This window comes from Astatotilapia calliptera, chromosome 5, assembly GCF_900246225.1.
Source record: "Astatotilapia calliptera chromosome 5, fAstCal1.2, whole genome shotgun sequence".
Lineage (NCBI taxonomy): Eukaryota > Metazoa > Chordata > Actinopteri > Cichliformes > Cichlidae > Astatotilapia > Astatotilapia calliptera.
The window spans coordinates 28746175-28765820 of record NC_039306.1 but is presented as its reverse complement, the minus strand read 5'-3'; the positions used below and the strand labels follow the sequence as shown (position 1 = coordinate 28765820).

General features: G+C 40.4%; 1 protein-coding gene across 1 annotated transcript in view; it reads right to left on the bottom strand.

Moving 5' to 3' along the window:
- Window positions 1-629: 629 nt before the first annotated feature.
- LOC113022831 (inter-alpha-trypsin inhibitor heavy chain H3-like) overlaps window positions 630-19646 on the bottom strand; it is a 36535-nt gene continuing 17518 nt past the window's right edge. The window contains exons 15-42 of the mRNA XM_026168691.1: window positions 16456-16641; window positions 16196-16335; window positions 15863-16023; window positions 15529-15555; window positions 15364-15423; window positions 14940-14996; window positions 13744-13880; window positions 13059-13094; window positions 12899-12922; window positions 10653-10807; window positions 10465-10569; window positions 10220-10382; window positions 9953-10063; window positions 9715-9843; window positions 9370-9486; window positions 9118-9286; window positions 6183-6308; window positions 5489-5670; window positions 5194-5376; window positions 4167-4306; window positions 3869-4029; window positions 3734-3763; window positions 3541-3585; window positions 2807-2935; window positions 2136-2337; window positions 1788-1963; window positions 1324-1435; window positions 630-1207 (exon numbers count right to left, since the gene is read on the bottom strand). Of these exons, the coding sequence (XP_026024476.1) occupies window positions 1069-1207; window positions 1324-1435; window positions 1788-1963; window positions 2136-2337; window positions 2807-2935; window positions 3541-3585; window positions 3734-3763; window positions 3869-4029; window positions 4167-4306; window positions 5194-5376; window positions 5489-5670; window positions 6183-6308; window positions 9118-9286; window positions 9370-9486; window positions 9715-9843; window positions 9953-10063; window positions 10220-10382; window positions 10465-10569; window positions 10653-10807; window positions 12899-12922; window positions 13059-13094; window positions 13744-13880; window positions 14940-14996; window positions 15364-15423; window positions 15529-15555; window positions 15863-16023; window positions 16196-16335; window positions 16456-16641 (3402 nt within the window). The 3' untranslated portion in view covers window positions 630-1068. The remainder of the gene's footprint in view (window positions 1208-1323; window positions 1436-1787; window positions 1964-2135; window positions 2338-2806; window positions 2936-3540; window positions 3586-3733; window positions 3764-3868; window positions 4030-4166; window positions 4307-5193; window positions 5377-5488; window positions 5671-6182; window positions 6309-9117; window positions 9287-9369; window positions 9487-9714; window positions 9844-9952; window positions 10064-10219; window positions 10383-10464; window positions 10570-10652; window positions 10808-12898; window positions 12923-13058; window positions 13095-13743; window positions 13881-14939; window positions 14997-15363; window positions 15424-15528; window positions 15556-15862; window positions 16024-16195; window positions 16336-16455; window positions 16642-19646) is intronic.

Below are 19646 nucleotides of genomic sequence, written 5' to 3'. Positions count from 1 at the left end.
AAGTGAAAATAAAATAAACAATAAAAGGTGAATCAAATAGACCATTACGGCAAGGCTGGGATGGTCAATTTGGTAAAGTAAATCCGTTGGGCATCTTTCTTTGCCTTTAGACAACAATTCTGAAGGCAAAAGAGCCAAACGGGACAGGCAAAAAAAAAAAAAAAAAAAAAAAAAAAAGCCTAGCAGCTGAGTTTCTGGACATACTGGAGCCTGTCCAGGACTCCAGGACCTCACTGCAATAATCCAGCCAGTTGGTGAAAAAGTCATGGATGAGGGTCTCTGCTCATCAGGTGACATTTCATTTATATGAGACTGGAATGGAAGTGTGAAACTCAAAATTGTCACCCAGATTGTGAACTTCTGGGGATAGTAGGATGTGGCGACCGACTATGTCAGTGAGTAGATCGCCAATCTTCGGGAGTACGGCTTTGAAGGCCACAACAATAAGTTCTGTTTTATTACTGTTGAGCTTGACTAGGTTAGATGACATCTGTGTTATAATTGCAGCTGACATGACCAAACTCAGCCTGCTAACCAGTTTTTCAACAGCTGAAGCACAGAAAATGTGAACACTGTGTGCCATTCTCAAGTCTAATATCTTTTTTTTTTTTTATGCTGACAGGGAGCACTTTTTTAAAAAGCAAAATATTTATTTAATTCCAAGAAAGCATGGAGAAATGAATGCAGTATGTCATATATGCAGACTATTCAGAAAGCTTTACCTGCCATGTTATTTGTGTCATCATTAAATCTCTTGACTCACACACTGTCATTGTGTGAGTAAAGCAAACTATCTCACTGATGCTGTTTGACTAAATAACATTTAGCAGGAGAGGTTCGATTACACTCTGTAATGCCAGACGGACACAAACACGTACACTCAAAATATACTGTAACGTGATATGCTTGCATTAATATAAACATGCACTTGCTTTCAGTTTTTGCATGTGTCACTTTGAAATAGAAAACACCCAGCGACTCACTACAATGGCTTCTCATCACACACCACCCAGAGCATGTAAATCTACCCTGCAGCTCCCAGTGCAATGCTGATCGCACTTTGCGTTTTCAAATAGCCGTAAAAAGGTCTGACACGGTGTAGTCTGAGGCTGTTCCATCGATCAGGCCTCTTCCCTCGTTGTCAACAAACCAGCAGGCGATGCTTTCTCCATTCTTCACATCCTTGTTGAAGTCTTTTTGCCAGTGTCTACAGAATATATAGATGTTTTTTTTCAAGGATGATTTGCACATACATGAAAGGAAACTAACTTTAAGGCTGAGTGAATATTATGCACACTTCTAAAATTTAAGAAGTCGCCTTACCTTGTCACATTCAGCCTTTGCCCCTTCACGTACATGGTGGCATCCAGTTTCTCCTGGCCTTCACCTGGATGCAGGTCTGTCAGCTCAAACACAACCCCACGGTAGAACTGACCTGCAGGAAAATAGCTTGTGACATCTTTTGTTTCTGTTTTAAGAATTAGTTTTTAGTAAAAACAAAAGAGCTACACCAGGTGTGTCGAACTCCAGGCCTCGAGGGCCGGTGTCCTGCAGTTTTTATATCTCACCCTAGGTCAGCACACCTGAATGAAATGATTAGTTCATTACCAGGCCTCTGGATAACTTCAAGACATGTTGAGGAGGTCATTTAGCCTTTACGGTGTGTTGTCTTGTATCAAGGTTACATCTAAAACCTGCAGGACACCGGCCCTCGAGGCCTGGAGTTCGACACCTGTGAGCTACACAGTCACTTTATTACTATATCAAAGCTTCTTGCAGTTTAATACCTAGCAGACCATGAACTGAAGCAGACAAGTGCTGGCTGTCCAGAGTGTAGAAACCCAGGTAGTCTTGGTGGTCGTGGCGTCTCTTCCAAACCTTTGTGTGTCGGATGACCCTGAATTTCACTGAGTGCCTCAGCGTCACTGTCAGACTGCAGTTTTTAACTAGGTTGAGCTCCATACTTGGTCAGAGGCATCCAAGTTGGAAAACACATGAAAAAATGAAGGAAACAAACTAACGTCATTTGCAAATGTGATTAAAGTACATATAGTAATTAGTGGGACTGAAAAATGGTTTAAAATATTTAATAATTTCAACTTTACGCATGTGTTTTGCCTGGGGATTTTACTCACTTGGCATCTCTGAGTGAGGTGGCATCAGACCACAGCAGCTTGACCTGCTTGTCATTGTAGAAAACAGAGATATCCTGAATGCTCACATCCAGTCTCACCCCCAGGTTCTGATGTGTGATACCAAAACGGCCAAAGTAGGTGTTCACGTTACCATCCAGAGCAACTTTCTTCTTGCTAATTATTTGGCCATTCACCACAAAGCCTGAAATGAGGGAGGATAATGAATTTGGAAAATTTGAAAAAAGAAAATTCTCCCATTAGAACGAGTCCTTCAGTATCTTCTTGATGCATGCTCAATCGTCCAGGTAAGTAAATCCCCAAAGTTTGATTCTGTTCATCTGGACGTAGTGGGAGAAATGTTTCATCTCTCATCCAAGTGACTCAGCTGACTGCAGGTTTCCCCAATCTTATAAACAGTACATTTGCATAATGACTGAAACCAGCCCACTGAAGGAACAATAGGCTGGGAGGTCAGTTCCTTGATCATTACAGTAGTGCTAGTTTCAGTTGTTATGCAAATGTACCATTTATGAGACTGGAGAAACCTGCAGTCAGCTGAGACTGAAGAAGTCACTTGGATGAGAGATGAACCGTTTCTCCCACTGAAAACGCTACCTCCAGATGAACAGAATCAAAGTTTGGGGAGTCCTTCAGAAAGACTCAGGACAGACCTGATTTGGGGTCTCTGACCAGACTGAAAATGGTTCCTGGTTTGTCGTTGATGTTGAAGCACAGAGCGTCGTTTTTATCTGGAAGCTCTATCATAAAATGGGGATCTCCATCAACTGCAGCAAGTAAGTCTAGAAAAAAAAGGTATATCTGAGTAAAAAGCTAATTTAATTATTGAGCTGACAGGTGTGTTATTATAATAAAACAGAGTCTGCACCAACAGTAAAACTATCTTACCTGCCCTTATGACAGCAGTGTACAGCCTGGTTTTTCAGAATTAAATGTTTTCAGTTAAATACACTTACTTAACATTTTATTAGGTACATCTTGGTAGTACGAGGCTGGACCCCACTTAGGTACATCTTGGTAGTACGAGGCTGGACCCCACTTACCTTGAAAGCAGCCTTAATTCTTTGTGAAACGTGTTAAACAAGGCTCTGGTAACAGTTCTCAGACATTTTGGCCCAAATTGACATACCATGACCCCATTAATACATTAGTATTACTAATATTGTAACATTGTATTTGATATGGCAGATGTCTTAAATAATGACGGTCAAAACATTCACAACTCCTGAGTTTCTTGAGTCTTCTATGAATGTTTTCATTAACTGTATAAGGAAGCTGTAATGCTTACCTATTATAATAGCATGAAATGAAACAAAAACAAAACAAAACACTGAAACCACCTGTCAACTATTTAAGTCCGTAAAAATGTTACATATGAAACACTTACCATCAATTACACGCGAGCCGACAGCAGGCGATGCATGTGCACCTGCTAAAAGCACAGTTTCCTTCATATGCATTGTGCAAGTCAGATAAGATAAGAAAGGCTTTACTTTACCCAGATTTGGGAAATTCTTCTCTTATAGCAGTTTAAAAAGTAAATGAAAACACATTAAATTCCATTCAAAGACTTCCCATACCCATGTGTCTTTCTGCTTGCTGTCGCTGGCCTGTAAAATAGGAAAGAAATGAAAAAGAAAAAGTTAATTTTGCCAAAGTGATGGGAGAAGAATGTTTCTGCTAATTTAATAAGCGGTGGATTTTCTTTCTCCTACTTTCAGTCAGCTTGTCAGCAATGAAAGAGCGATCAGCTCCATTCTCGTTTTCAGGCTTGGTGACCACCAAGGATGTGAGAGGGGTGACAAAGTTATACTTCAGAGACAGGTTCAGAGCCTTGGCTTCTATATTTCCTCTCTCCTCTTTAGTACTGAGAGCACTGGAAGAGAGACAGAGGACAAGATGGACATGACGTTAATAATTTATTATGATGTATAACATAATGTTTAACGGAAAAAAAAATCACCATCAATAAAATTTCTGCACGGTAACAGAAAAATTTCCCCATGAACCAACCTGTTCTCCAGCTGCTGCTGGATGGTGAGGTAGGCCCACATACGCTCAATGAAATCTCCAAAAATGTACCCCTTTTCTGGGTACACTGTCTGCCAGTCAGCCACACTGGCCTTTCCCTGTGCCACAAAGTTCTCTTCAGACTTGTTAAAAAGGAAAGATTAAATGACAGACATTATTCTGTGCAGCCACTCAATTTTTTTTTTTTTTTTTTTTTTTAGCAAGCTGACATCAGCATGCTAATATTGTTTCAGATAATTACGTTTCATAGATATTCAATTATTAGAATCTGAGATGGTGTCGACAGTGTTTTCCAAATCTGCAGAGTAACTGCAGCATCTAAAGTTTGTTCAACTTGCTGGCTAAATAACTCAGCTTACAGTAAAGTACATAAATATCACATGAGCTTTGAAAATGGGCCTTTATCCCATCATCCATCTTAACACATTTTATGACTTTAGCATTAAACATTTTTCTTATTCCATATATTTATTTATTCTTTAAGTCTTTAACGTAGGGTCTTTACCTTACAATATAAAGTGTCTTGAACTGACTATTGTTGTGATTTGTCGCTATATCATCATTAATTGAATTGAACACCACACACAGATTTGTTTTCATTTTAGTTTAAAGAGTTGAAGTTCATGAAGCACTTACAGTTGGTAAGGTGGGTAGATATATGCTGGTAGGAACGTAGTACTAACTTTGTCATAGTTGTTTAAGGTATTTACACAGATCTGATCTTATAAGCATAAGTATTGTGCTTCACATAAGTATAAAGATGGATGAAAGCCACTAGCTTAGAATCTTAAGTTGAAAGCAGAAAAGAATGAAAAGTAATGAGACTCCACTTGATGTTCGGACTACAACAGTCAATTACAGCTCGGTTCATTTACAGTTCGTGAAATTCCATATTCAGCCACAGTAAGACTGAATAATAAGGCTCATTTGTATGAGCACTAACATAGATCTGAAGTCAAACTCATGTTGTAAAGGAAATACTTTAATAATGTGCTCTCCCTTTTCTCACCCCGTGGGCAAACACTTCCACCGAGAAGTTTTCCACGTCATTTTCCTTCAGCTGACCAGCGACCACGATCTCTGAGCCGTTGAACAGCTGGCTGTAGTGAGTTTTGGTTAAGAAGTCTGTATTCTCTGAATAACGCAGATCCACCTCCAAGAGCAGAGGGCTGGACACTTCCTCGTAGAAACCCTGCAACAAAGACACAAAATTGTTGCCATTTATGTAAGGCACAAACTAGCATTTCTACGCTTGCATTGATTTTCATGTTACAGTCATTAACGTTCTTAATTTCTTGCCTTACCTTGAGTTGAATGGCAGCATCTGAACCCTCAAAAATTCTGCGGGCCACTCCTTTATTTTGCCTGCACATAACATCCAGGAAGGAGTAATCCACATCATTTCCAAATCCAAGACAGAACAGAGACATGATTCCTCCAATAGCAGAAAATACATTCTGCTGGATTAGCTGGGGGCTGGTCACCCCTGCAGACACAAACACACTTACATATGAGCATGCATTAAAAAGCTTCCATTTCCAATGAAATTGTCGAGTTGGGTGTCAGCTTTACATAACAAATCAGTTCCATCTTACTCCCTAACATTGTTAATATTCATTTATATGCTATTATAAATGAGTAAAAAAATGCTGCGGGATACAGGTTCCTCTCGCGTTCTTAGCTCAGGGTGAGCAGGTGGGTGAGCTGGTGGTGGGCCCAGCAGTTGCTTCGTGGCTTCCTCCGGTGAGCACCTGCCAGCCACATGCCGCTCCCACCTAAGGAGTGGGGATGGGTGAGGCAGCAGGCAGCGTCCTGGCTGATTGCAGGCCCCGCCCCACCACCTACCCCCATCGCCTGACTGAGGCCGCTGAGCCTGGCGGCCCTCCCCCTGGGAGCCGGCACGGGCGCCGGAGCAGCCCGGACCCCTGTCTCTCCCTGCTGTCCCATACGTGGATCCACCACAATTTTCAACACACAGAATGTTTAAGATTGTCTCACCACTGTTTGGCATCCCGTCAGTCAGTAGAAAAATCATATCCATACTCCTCTCTGGAACTTTCTTTTCTTTTCTTTCTTTCTTCAGCAAACTAACTGCATCCAGTATAGCACTGTTGATGTTGGTGCCTGAAAAGCAACAATGCTTTGAGTAACATGAAAATCTCATCATGTTCAAACTTTTACTTTACTCTTTTACTTGTTAAGCCTTGACCAAAAGATTGATAATATTCTCTCTATGCAGTATGACTGGATTCTGTTTAATTAGACTATAGCTCTGTACAAAAGTTCTGAAGACGTTTATTAAAGTTCTGAAATGAAAACACCACCTTGATTGTTTAATCTACACAAAACCTAAAAGTGTAAAAAAAAAAATATTACTCTGTTTTCTATGGTATTTTGAGCATGACTCTTTCTTGGCCATGGCAGCTACTTCCTGTAGCTGTCTGTGGTCACTAATCATTGAATTATTCTTTGTCCAGGGTAAAACAATTGTACAGGATAATTGTTTAAGAAATAAATAAAATTAATAAATTTCTCTAATCTACACATGGATAAATTATATATACATACACCTGCGTAATATTGGATTAAATATCACTTAGCAAGTTGCACCTCAACTAGATCCAATTGATAGCCATCAACAAGCTTCTGGCATAATTCTATATCAAATCACTCTTCTTAGCAGAATTGGTACAGTTCGCTTAAATCAGTTGGTTTAGAGGCATAAACCTTTAAAATGTAGCTCACAGATTTTCAATAGGGTTTAGGCTGCGGCTTTAGGAAGTTAGAAAGTTAATTTCAGAAGGTCATTGTTGCCCTGCTACAAATATTTTCCTGTTGGAACACCCGATTGTGTCCAAGTTCAATCATTTAGCAGCTGATCTGAGGTGAAGTTGAAGAGTTTGGAGGTAATCCTGCTTCTTCATTATTCCACCGATGTTGTGCAATGTACCAGTACCTCTTGCAGCAAATATATGATGATCACCCTGCTTGACAGCCTGTTCCGTGTTCTTAGGTTTGAAAGCCTCTCCTTTACTTCTCCAAATATTCTTCTCGTCATTGATATCAGATAGCTCAATCTTTGTCTTGTTTGACCATAAAACTTTTCCCTAAAGAACATCTGACTCGTCCATGTGGACTGCTGCAAATTTCATTTGAGCTTAAAGATGTCGATTTTGGTGCTGGGGTGTCTTTCTTGGTCGGCACCCTCTCAGTCCTTGATAGTGACGGTGGTGTTCCAGCAGTCTCCAGTTCACTGTAGCCTTGAGCCTTTGTGGTTTCTGTGACGTTCCTCAATATTCTGATGAATTTCCTCCCATCTGAAGATGACAGTTTGGGTCTTCTTACCAGTGTTGGTCAAGTAATCATGTTACTTTACTGATTACTTATTTTCAAAAGTAATTAATTACTTAGTTACTTTTTAAAAACATGATTTACAACCTGAATAGGTGATAAAGCGATAGATCATTCAGCCCAATTCTACTTTTTCTGCATAATCCATCATACAAAATGTAATCAAATGGAAAAGTCTCTTTTTAAAACTTGTTTTATTAGTTTTAATCCTTTAGCTTTATGCATCAAGCAAAAATGTAATTATATGCAACATTCTCTGACTGGAAACCTATTTTCAGCACATAAAATATTTTTTTGTGTTTACACTCACTCTTTCAAATATTTGCGAGGAAAACCCAGCAGAAAATAAATAAAATCAAAGACTAGCGGTCCTGTTGCTCTATTTTCACCTGTAAAGCAGGAGTGGTGTAGGCGGAGGTTTACCCTGGTGCAGGTGTGCCGCAGCGGTCAGTTGAAGAATCCGCGAGTTTCTCTGTGAATTTCCCATTACGTCGTTGCGCACTCGGTGCTTGCTTGGAAGTTTAGGGGGTTTTTTTTCGCTGTAAAAAGAAGTTTTCTTCACACGCACAACGGACACTAATGTTTTTGTCACTTTTTATGGAATCAAACTCAAAGTAAGGTCAGTACTTCCACACTTTAAACGCTGCATGCTCATACTCTCTCCGTACTCGATATATTATCCATTGTTGATCTGCACACAGCTGTTGCCACGAATGTCACACTCGCTTAGGTCACTGTCATGAGACATTCTCAAAAAAAATAAAAAAATAACGGTTTGAGTAACACAGTGTTCCTACGGGAAAGTAACGGTAATCTAATTACCGTTTTTGCAATAGTAATCCCTTACTTTACTCGTTACTTGAAAAAAAGTAATCAGATTACAGTAACGCGTTACTGCCCACCTCTGCTTCTTACAGACCTTGGCAAAAAACTTGTGCAATTGAAGTGATGATCTTGGAATCTGCAGTCGCTTAGAAATTGGCCCGAGAGACCTTCCTGATTTGTGTAACTCTACACAATCTTCGCTGAGTTCCTTGTATATTTTCATTGTTCTGAGTATTGTTCAATCCAGTGAGGGATAACAAACTTTTTTTTTTTAAACTGGCAAAGAACTAATCAGTCATGATGACTAACAAGAAGTTAAAAGGTCTTGGCCTTGTCAAAACAAGATTTAAATGGGTGTATGTATACTTTTGCCCCAGTGTGGACTAAAGAAATTCATAAATAAATTAAAACTTGTCTATTTGTTTCATTAAAGTATGCCATACAATCAATCCACACTGGAAAAAGAATAGTTTAGAGAAGTCATTAAAAGCCCAAAATTACCATGAAATTCATGCCCGTGATGACTATGTAAACGTCTGATTACAACTGTACATGTTTAGTGGCAACCTCACACTCAAAACTTGACAAAGTTGCTTGTTTTAGCTATATAACAGTAACAGAGCAGAATGATGCCAGCCTTGTTGTGCAGTTGTCAATGACCCAGAATTTTGCCATTTTTCACTCATTCAATAATGCAGATAATAAGCAGAATAAAGAAAAAAAAAAATCACTGTACATAAAATTCAGCAATACTTACTTCCACTGTCCTGTATTTTCTTTACATAGTCAATGGCGTCAGAAACATTTCTCTTTGTTGCTTTGGTAAGATAATCCTTCCAGTAACTAATCTTACGCTCAAACAGGAGGATACCAAAGTGGTCCTCTTCGTGAAGGTCTTGCAGAATGGCAACCATTGATTCTCGGGTCTTTATATGTTTACAAAACATATATGGAGATGAACACACTGTCATGCATACAGTATGTAATTTGCCTCTAATTAGTCCCCTACCTGTTCAATCTTTGCTCCATGCATCGATCCACTAGTGTCAATTACATACACCACATTCTTTGGGACTCTGGCCAGGTCAGGGGGAGAAAAGAAGTGCACAAAGTATCCATTTACTGCCTGAAGGGAAAGAGTACTTTGGGTTAAGATGAGCAAGGAAATGTATAGCAGACAAATACAGCTAGGGAAGTAAACGTAAGACTAAAAGCAAAATAATGATTGCAGCTTCCAGTTCTATAAATAAAACTGCTGTCTATAAGAGTGTGTTTGAGATCAGTAAAAATTCTGTGCTTTAGCTGAGATAAAGGCTGCTTGTGTGCTGCTTTAAGTTCTGTCTCATCAGCTGACCTGAACTTCCCCCAGGCTTGTTGCTCGTTTCACATCATACTTGATGATGAAATCTCCATTAATTAATGAGCCCTTACAACCTGGACATTTCTGTTGCTGCTCCACTGTTGGTGAGAATGAGATGTGTGCCTGAGAAACAGAAAGGTTTCATTTCACTTTAGATTATTGTAGATATATCCTTTATACCTAAATGCTACATTGTAAAAACACAAGGACAGACATCTTGCCAAAATATCACCTTTGTGTCTGTGACAGTTTTCTCTATCAGAGGGATCAGCTCATTGGTGAGGAACGTTGCAGAAGCCTCAACAAAAGCAATGCCTTGAGGCTCATAGATGTCTGCCTCAATCTGTCACACCATCCATGGAAGTAAATGAAGCATAAAAGAAGAGGTCATTATGGCGTAAAGACTCACTAAGTCAACGCAAGTTCCTTACACAAACTACTTCAGACAGCCCATCATTAATCATCATGAAGAACAATAAAAGTGAAAAGTGAGTTCTACCTGAAACTCCTGCACTGGTTGTTCTACTTTGACTCGGATCAAGATCTCATAACTGCCCAGTGTTCTCTGAAGGAGCTCCTCGTAGATCAGAATGAAAGACACGCTGCTCTGGGCAGCAATGTTTACAGATACAGAAAACATTTCCATCTTTCTTCCAGAAGCCCTGCAATAATAGATATGGATTACATTATTGCAGGTTAAGGGTGGAGGTTGGGATGTTTAATCTTTATCTTATTCCAGTATACTTGACAAGTCCAGCAGTCTTTCCAGAAGAAACAGCCTTCTCATACTGCTCCTTGGCGCTCTCTTTCTCCTTCACCTCTCCAACATACACCTGACCATCAATTTCCCTGTGACCCACGAGGATATGTGTCAACATTAAAGGAGGATGCGCTCTATGATCATTGTCAAAAATGCTGTACTATTGACTGACATGCTAAAGTTGGTGATGAAGGCCATTTTGGGCAACTCTACTTCAAAAAAGATTTCCTGGGATGAGTTCTCCTTGTTTAGCGCCTTGGAAGACATGACCGTGTGTGCGAAACGAGACGACACTGTGCAGGTGATTCGAATGCTTTGCACTTCCACCTTTTGAATAAATGGAAAATGTAATGTGCTGACAGAAAAAGATTATTAGTGTAGTTCAAGAGAATTATTGTTAGGTCTGTCTGGCACAGACCCACCGCTGGAACGAGACAATTTTACTACAACAGCAAAAAGCATTGGACACCAAGCAGAGCTCTTTGTTTGATCTCGTGCACGAGGGAGAGAACTGTGACGAGCGCCATTCCTTCTGCTCGAACCCCAGTCGCTCTCGTCTGCTCCCTCGTAGCACTGCTCTTTATTGTGGTTACATGAATATGCATAAGTTCATTAACATGACGTCTTACACAGGTATACATGTGAACAAAGAGTACCTTGTCTGCGTGTACGTGTGTGTGTGTGTGGTCAAGATGAGACCCTGTGAAGACTCCCCAAAGCTGGTGCCAGGAGTCCAGCGGTCCACCTAAACAAAGGGCTCTTATACTTAAGCAGATACAAAGTAGGTGTCCTCCTATACCATAAATCAGTAAGAGAAGGTACGACCGCTCTCATGACCTTAAGATGTGTGTGTTTGCCAGAGTGCTCCGGGAGGCACGCAAAGTCTTTGCAGACTGCTAAGGATCAGACCTCTATCATTATGCAATCAATTATAAAACTAAGTATATGTGAGCATTTATTTCTAAGCATAAATGACAACCCACATGTTAACCCAACAATTATAAAATTTTACAACAACCAATTTAATAAAAGCACAAGAAAAATTAAAAAGTATTTGCCTCTTTCTTGATTTTTTCATACCGTATTTCTCACACTTACATGCTTCAGATCATGCAGTTTATAAATGATGATTTAATTTATTAAGGGAGACAAAGTTATCAAAGTTATTAAATCCATTTGGCTCCCTACTCTTTCCCTCCTAATCCTAATAACTGGTTGCACCACCCTTGGCAGCACAAACTGGAATCAAGCATTTGTAATAAGTGGCAATGAGTCTGAGCCATTTGGACTTGCTAGTATGTTTCAGATCATTGTCCTGCTGCATAACCCAGGTGTGCTTGAGCTCCAGAGAATGAACTTTGTGATCTTCTGGATGAGTTGTTGATGGCTTCTGGGGTAATTTTGGTCAATTTCTGGATATTGGCTCTCGCCATGGTTCACTGGAGTCCCAAAGCTTTAGAAATAGTTTATAACCCTTTCCAAACTGATAGATGTCACTGACTTTATTTCCCAGCCATTTCTTCAGATTATGGCATGATAATGTCATAGTTTTGTTTAATCTTTCTGCCTGCTTCACTTTGTCAGACCAGTTATACTTTTAGCGATTCCCTGATTCAACAGGTTTGATAGTTATCACACTTGGGTATGGCTAGTGAAATTGAATACAGCTTTCCAACTAATGTTGTTAATTCATGATTTTACTTTTTCACATAAGGCCAAATAAGTTTGGTTTTTACATTAATAAATGAAATCCTCATTTAAAAATTGGATGTTGTATTTATTCTTTGTCTAATAATAAAATTGGTTTGATGATCTGAAACATTTAAGAGTGATAAATATGCCAAAAAAGAAATTAGGAAGAGGCAAGTACTTTTTCACAGCACTGCATAGCCTAGACCAGGTGTGTCAAACTCAAATACACAGTGGGCCAAAATTCAAAACTGGAACAAAGTCGCGAGCTAACGTTAATATTTATTGAAATATATTTATTCCTCCAGATATAAGAATGAATCTTTTCTTATGGACTCAAACACGTTTTGCTGAAAAACTGAATATGGAACAAGCAAAGCTTAATACTAAACAATATATATATTAGCTGTATAATACCAGTAGGCCAGGTCTAATAGTAATTTGGTGTGGCTTCGCGGGCCAAATGTAATTAGCCAGAGTTTGAAACCTATGGCCTAGACCCTAACATTAAAATTGCATGTAGTTTCTTATAAGCAGAGAGTAAATAAATACATTTTCAGTTGGCACCAGGGGGAGGGACAAGTGGGACAAGTGCAGCTGGAAGCGATAAACTTTACTGGAAGTATGGACTTAATTTTGGAAAAAGCTGGTAACACTACTGTAAGTTAGAAGCTATAAGTCATGTTGACCAGGGTCTATTTTTGAAAATTGTCCGCCTCTGTTTCTTACATTTGCAGAGCTTGAACTTCTTTTCTGTAAAAAGAAAATTGATAAATAGTTTCATGAACTAGCAGGGTCAAAACATAAATGAATGACATATAAACAATGCACAGAATGAAGTATCAGCAAATGTGTCTACTTTCATAATTAGACACTGTGACATGAGTACCTTCATCGACCTGATGCCCACGGTTTCTTTGGTTTCCTGGAACACAGCACAGAATGACTGTAATGTTACTAAACAATTAAAAAGATGACTGTAAAAAGACAAGTATAAAAACTGCTTGTATCACCTACAACATGCAACGACACCTCTGCATTGAATTCTCAGAGCTTTATTTTAAACCATGTACCAATTATGCCAATCTGAAAAATTGGTGCTTTTGAAATATTTAATCTCAACTAAAATAACCTTCTCTACGTCTTGTAGAGGTTTTCCAGACACCGCGCTTCTAAAAGATTCTCAGATGTAAATGCAATAGTCACTCCCTGAGTTGTGACTCATGCTCTGTCCTGTATAAACTGAAGAAGTATTGTGCAATACTCAAGCGTATTTATTTTCAAAAATAAAAGCCTAACTCCAGACTACAAGTCTCTGCAAAAATGTGAAACCATGAAAGAAAACAAGACAAGAAACAAAGTTTGTAACGCTCACAATTTGAGTTACAGGTTAGAGTTATGTCTTCAAGTAACTATGTCACTTCTTTCAAAAGAAATGTTTAGATATGACACCACAGTTTTTCCCAATTTTACTCTATTAAGGAATAATGAAAAAAAAGTATGGACTGAAAAAGAAAACATTAAAACAGGAGTCTCTTTACATCCAAAAAGTGTACATAGCTTATTTAAGATACCTGTGTTAGAGCATCTCTCCTGGAAATAACCAGAGCTCCATAGGTCTGAGCTAGAAGACTGATGTAGACACAAGCAGACAGTAGCAGGACTCTCCACACCACAGGCATGTCTGGGAATGCAACAGCCTTTCCCGTGACTGAAAACAAATGTGGAAGGAATTCTTAGCATTTGAGGAGTTTGTTCCTTCAGTGAGACTCCACCCACACTATGGTTGAAAAAGAGGAGGGTTACTCTGCTCCCACAACTGTTTACTAGAATATTGTCCTGTAAATTAGTGTGTGTGACTTCCTTAAAATAGTGTGTGCCAGGGACATTGGGAACACAAGGAAGCGAGTTAAAATTATCCAGTTCCAACTTGCCTATCCAGTGCCTGACTTGTGTGTGGGTGTGAAATTCATATTCTTTACGAAACTTTTACTTTTACAATACTTACTCACAGTTGTCTATTAAATATGGAAATATGACTCATGAAAAAAAGAAAGTAAATGTCAATAGCATGATGCTTGATAACAGCAAACATTTTAACCATGATTTTTAAGAAACTGCGGTTTTCACTTTTTAAGAATCATACGATTTTTAAAAAGTGTTTTCATATTGTGAAAAATCCTGTAAAACAAACTAAACTATAACTTTGATTTGGCGCTATATTAATAAAATTTGCTTGTTTTGAATTATGGGAGAGTTCAGGTAGAAGAAGGTGGAGGAATTATACTCTTAAAGTTATTTACAACAGACAGGCGGTTACATCAGAAAGTCATTTACAATGAAATGTATTCCCCACTTCTGTGTAATCCTTTATTGTAAATGTAAATGTTATTATGAAGTGATCAGACAAAAGAGGGTTTTCAGAGAATACTGTTATGTTCAATGTCTATGCCATATGTCAGAACAAGATCTTGAGTGTGATTACAGTGATGGGTGGGTTCTTTTACATTTTGCGGGAAGACAATTGATTCTAATAATAGGTTACATACATTTTTGAGGTTGTCATTTTTAGCATCTATTTAGGGAAATAAAATAAAAGAGGCCTATAAACCAGATAAAATATGATTAAATCCATTTGCAATCTGAAGAAAAACAAAATAAGAAAGAGTAATAAATATTGAAAAACAAGGCAATAAAGCAATAAAGATCCAGCTTGAAGATAGAAATTGAGTATAGATAACTCTATCTGAACTGTATATGGTGTACTTACCAAAATAATTGTAATCCCATGAATACGACTCCATGGGCGAATCATCATAATCATATTCTTGAACAGGGAGAACAAAAATCCAAATCAACACGAATACAACAAATTGACTTTGTCCCATAAATCTTTTTTGTGATTTATCGTAAAGACCATACAGATATTCATTATCTGAGAGCAATGAAGAGCATTTCCACACATCTTTGGACCAGTTAGTGCAGCAGGACTTGAAATAATAATTAGCAATAATTTAAAGTGGCACCAAATTTAAACTCAAGCAGTCACCAAGTCCTCCTATGTTTGTGAAAGATGCCATGGCATTTTATCTAGTTAACTGTGCCTCTTAATGCAGATCTGTAAATATCAGCAAAGTCAGACGTCATAGCTGGAGCACAATCTATCCTATCTGAACTGTATATGATGTACTTACCAATTGCGGGTGCTGGCTGGTAATGCCGTGGATGCGGCTGCGCAGGTATATAATTATATGCTTTGAACAGGGAGAATAAAATCCAAATCAACACGAATACAACAAATTGACTTTGTCCCATAAATCTTTTTTGTGATTTATCGTTAAAAAAAAAAAATCACTTACTCATTTTTTCAGCCTGCTGTCTTTGCTCTGTGAGAAAAAACAGACAGATAACAGTTTTAAACTGGAGCTCCAGCTTCTGCTTTTATACTTCACTAAAGGGGAATAATATGTGGAAAATGTAAACTCAGTCACCAGTTCTCTTTATGAATGAGCTGCAGCCATGCTTTGCTTTTGTGGTAAAGCTTGACTGCAGCCATTTCAAAGTGACACTTGACAAACACACACAACCACACGCACACACACCCCTCAGATTCATCAGTCAATATAGTTTTTGTCTCTTTAAGAAAAGCCAGTCCAGTGTTTTACATTTTTAAACTCTGTTTTCTCCAGGTACCTTCAGTCAGCTTGTCAGCAATAAGAGGGCTGCTTGTCGAGTCTTCGGTTTCGGGCTTGGTAACAACCATGGATGTGAGAGGGGTGACAAAGCTGTACTGCAGGGACATATCCAGGGCCTTGGCTGTTGTGTTGGCTTTCTCATCTGGTGTACCGCTCTTGCTGCCAGAAGGAAAATATATGTATTACTACAGGGAAATCTATAAAAGAACATCAAATGATTAAAATGAGCGTCCTGGTAAAAGAACAAGTGTCATCAAAGACTATATATCATACCATATTTCTTATGAGAACAATGTGCCTTAGCAGCCAAACTGAACTGATTTAAACTGACCTCTTGTCCAGTAACTGCTGGATAGTGAGGTAGGCCCACAACCGCTCGGTAAAATCTCCAAAGATGTACTCCTCGTCTGGGTAAAAAACATCCCAGTCTGCGGCACTCACTTGACCCTGGACTCTGAAGTCTTCTTCGAGCTTCAGGAGAAACAAAAGATAAAATCCATATGAACCAGAGTAAAACAAATAAATATAGGCTATGTCTACTCAATGTCTCAATGTTTCTGCCATTTCTTTTGTTTTTCTTTTTTTCCTCACCCCCTGTCCAACCACTTCCACCAGGAAGTTGTCAAGGTTGTCGTCAATTAAATGGCCAGCCACAACAATCTCTGTGCCATTAAACAAGTAGCTAAAGTGGCTGGTGGTCAGAGAATCCACTGCATTGTCAGGATAGTGCATGTCCACCTCTAAAAGTAGAGGGCTGGCCACTTCGTCATAGAAACCCTGAAATAAAAGCATACACACACTTTATCACTTTTGCTTATTCCAATTTTCTGTTATAAATTTAGCATGAAATATTGACTACATAATTCATAGGAATATGGCATAACTGCAGTGCTTTAAATGAAGATGTACCAAACATAAAATCAAAGAAAAAATGACAATGTTTGTCTGGCGCCAGAAATCAAACCCACAGAAGGGGTGCCTGAAAGCAGAAGGTTCAGCCTCCCATTCTACTTTAAAATAACCTAGGAACCACAAGTAAGAGAGCTCTAAGTGCCCTACTGAGGTGCTAAATTACTATGAGGTCTTTAAGAGAAGGCGGGGCCTGAGTATTTAAGAGCTTGTATGTGATGTAACAGGGAGCCAATAAAGAGAAGCCAGTCCCAGAGAAATATACTCTCTCTTTTTAGTCAGTACTCTCACTGCAACATTTTGGATCAACTGAAGTCTTTTAGAGAATTTTTTAGAAGTTAGAAATGCATGAACTAGTTTTTCAACATTATTCTGAAACAGGATTTTTGAAATTTCAGAATCAGAATCAGAATCAGAATGGGGTTTATTGCCAAATGTTGAGCAGGTTTACAACATTAGGAAATTGCTGCGGTGCTTCAGTGCAAACATGCTGTCATAAATAGCACTTAAATAGACATGGAAAAAAATAAAAGTAGGGATAAGAATTAAAAGTGCTACGTGGAAAGATATGTGCAAGAGATATACATGAGATATATACATGAGAATAAGAATTAAGAGTGCTACGTTGAAAGATATATACATGAGTGCAGGTGGTGATCAGTGCCAAACATAGAATGATGCAGTGACACAGCGTAGGGTCATGTGTTAGTGGCGGGTACAGTCATATGGTTATTGTTCATGTGTCCAACAGCAGAGGGGAAGAAACTGTTCTTATGGCGAGAGGTTCTGGTGTGAATGGACCGGAGCCTCCTGCCTGAGGGGAGCAGGTCAAACAGACTGTGTCCAGGGTGAGAAGGGTCAGCTGAGATCCGAGCTGCACGCCGCAATGTCCTGGAGGTGTACAGGTCCTGCAAAGATGGGAGTCTGCAGCCAATCACCTTCTCAGCAGAGCGCACAACACGCTGCAGTCTCTGTTTGTCCCTGATAGTGGCTCCAGTGTACCACACGGTGATGGAGGAGGTGAGGATGGACTCGATGATTGCGGTGTAGAATTGTATCATCATCCATGTTGGCAGGGTGAATTTCTTCAGCTGCCTCAGGAAGTACATCCTCTGCTGGGCTTTCTTGATGACGGAGGTGATGGTGGGCTCCCACTTCAGGTCCTGGGTGATGGTGGTACCCAGGAAGCGGAATGAGTCCACAGAGGTGATGGGGGTGTCAGTCAGGATGATGGGGGGGAGTGGAGCTGTGTGCTTCCTGAAGTCCACAATAATCTCCACTGTCTTCTGGGCATTCAGCACCAGGTTGTTGTGGCTGCACCAGGACACCAGACGTTCAACCTCCCTCCTGTAGGCAGACTCGTCCCCGTCCGAGATGAGTCCAATAACGGTGGTGTCATCTGCAAACTTGATTAGCTTGACAGACTGGTGGGTGGAGGTGCAGCAGTTGGTGTACAGGGAGAAGAGCAGAGGAGAAAGAACACAGCCCTGAGGGGAGCCGGTGCTGATGGTCCGGGAGTCCGAGACATTCTTTCCCAGCCTCACATGCTGCTTCCTGTCCGTCAGGAAGTCAGTGATCCACCGGCAGATGGGATCAGGCACATTCATCTGGGAAAGCTTGTCTCGGAGATGGTCTGGAAGGATGGTGTTGAAGGCAGAGCTGAAGTCCACAAACAGGATCCTGGCGTAGGTTCCTGGGGAGTCCAGATGCTGCAGGATGAAGTGTAGGGCCATGTTGATGGCGTCGTCTACAGACCTGTTGGCTCTATATGCAAACTGCAGGGGGTCCAGGAGGGGGGCCGTGAGGGTCCTGAGATGGGAGAGAACTAGGCGCTCAAAAGACTTCATGACCACAGATGTCAGAGCCACGGGTCTGTAGTCATTTAGTCCAGTGATCCTAGGTTTCTTGGGGACAGGGATTATGGTGGAGGACTTGAAGCAGGCAGGCACATGACATGCCTGCAGTGAGGAGTTGAAAATGCCAGAAAACACTGGGGCCAGCTCGTTTGCACAGTGTCTGAGGGTGGCAGGAGACACACCGTCTGGGCCGGGAGCTTTCCGAGTATTCAGGTTCTTAAACTGCTTCCTCACATCTGCTTCATGAATATGAAGAGTTGTGGTGGGAGGAGGTGGTGTGAAATCCTCTTTTGTGTGGGGTGAGGAGGGGGGTGTTGTAGGTGAACGGTTTGAAGGTGGTGATGGCTCTATGTAGGGGGGGGGAGGTGGGGGAATTAGTGTCCAAAGTGTCTCTATTGTTGGGGCCGTTGGAGGTGTGAAGGCTGCCTGATGGCTCGTCAAAACGGCAGTAGAAGTCGTTAAGGGTGTTGGCTAAGAGCAAGTCATCAGTGGAGTGGGGGGTTTTAGGCTTGTAGTTTGTGATATTCCTAAAACCTTTCCACACAGAGGCCGAGTCATTCTCTGAGATCTGCTGCTGCATTTTCTCAGAGTGCTGATGTTTAGCAATGTCCACTTCTTTAGTGAACCTGTACTTGGCCTCTCTGTAGCAGTCCCTGTCTCCGCTTCTGAACGCCTTTCTCTTTTCCAGCCACAGCTTTTTGAGTTTAGGAGTAAACCAGGGTTTGTCATTGTTATAACTCACCCTGGCACAATGCTGTCCTCACAGAAGTGGATATAGGAGGTGACAGTGTCCGTAAACTCGTCCAAGGACCCCAAAGCGCTTTACATATCCAGTCATCCACACATTCACACACTGGTGATGGCAAGCTACATTGTAGCCACAACCACCCTGGGGCGCCAAGACAGAGGCGAGGCTGCCAGACACTGGCGCCACCGGGCCCTCTGACCACCACCAGTAGGCAACGGGTGAAGTGTCTTGCCCAAGGACACAACGACCGAGACTGGCCAAGCCGGGGC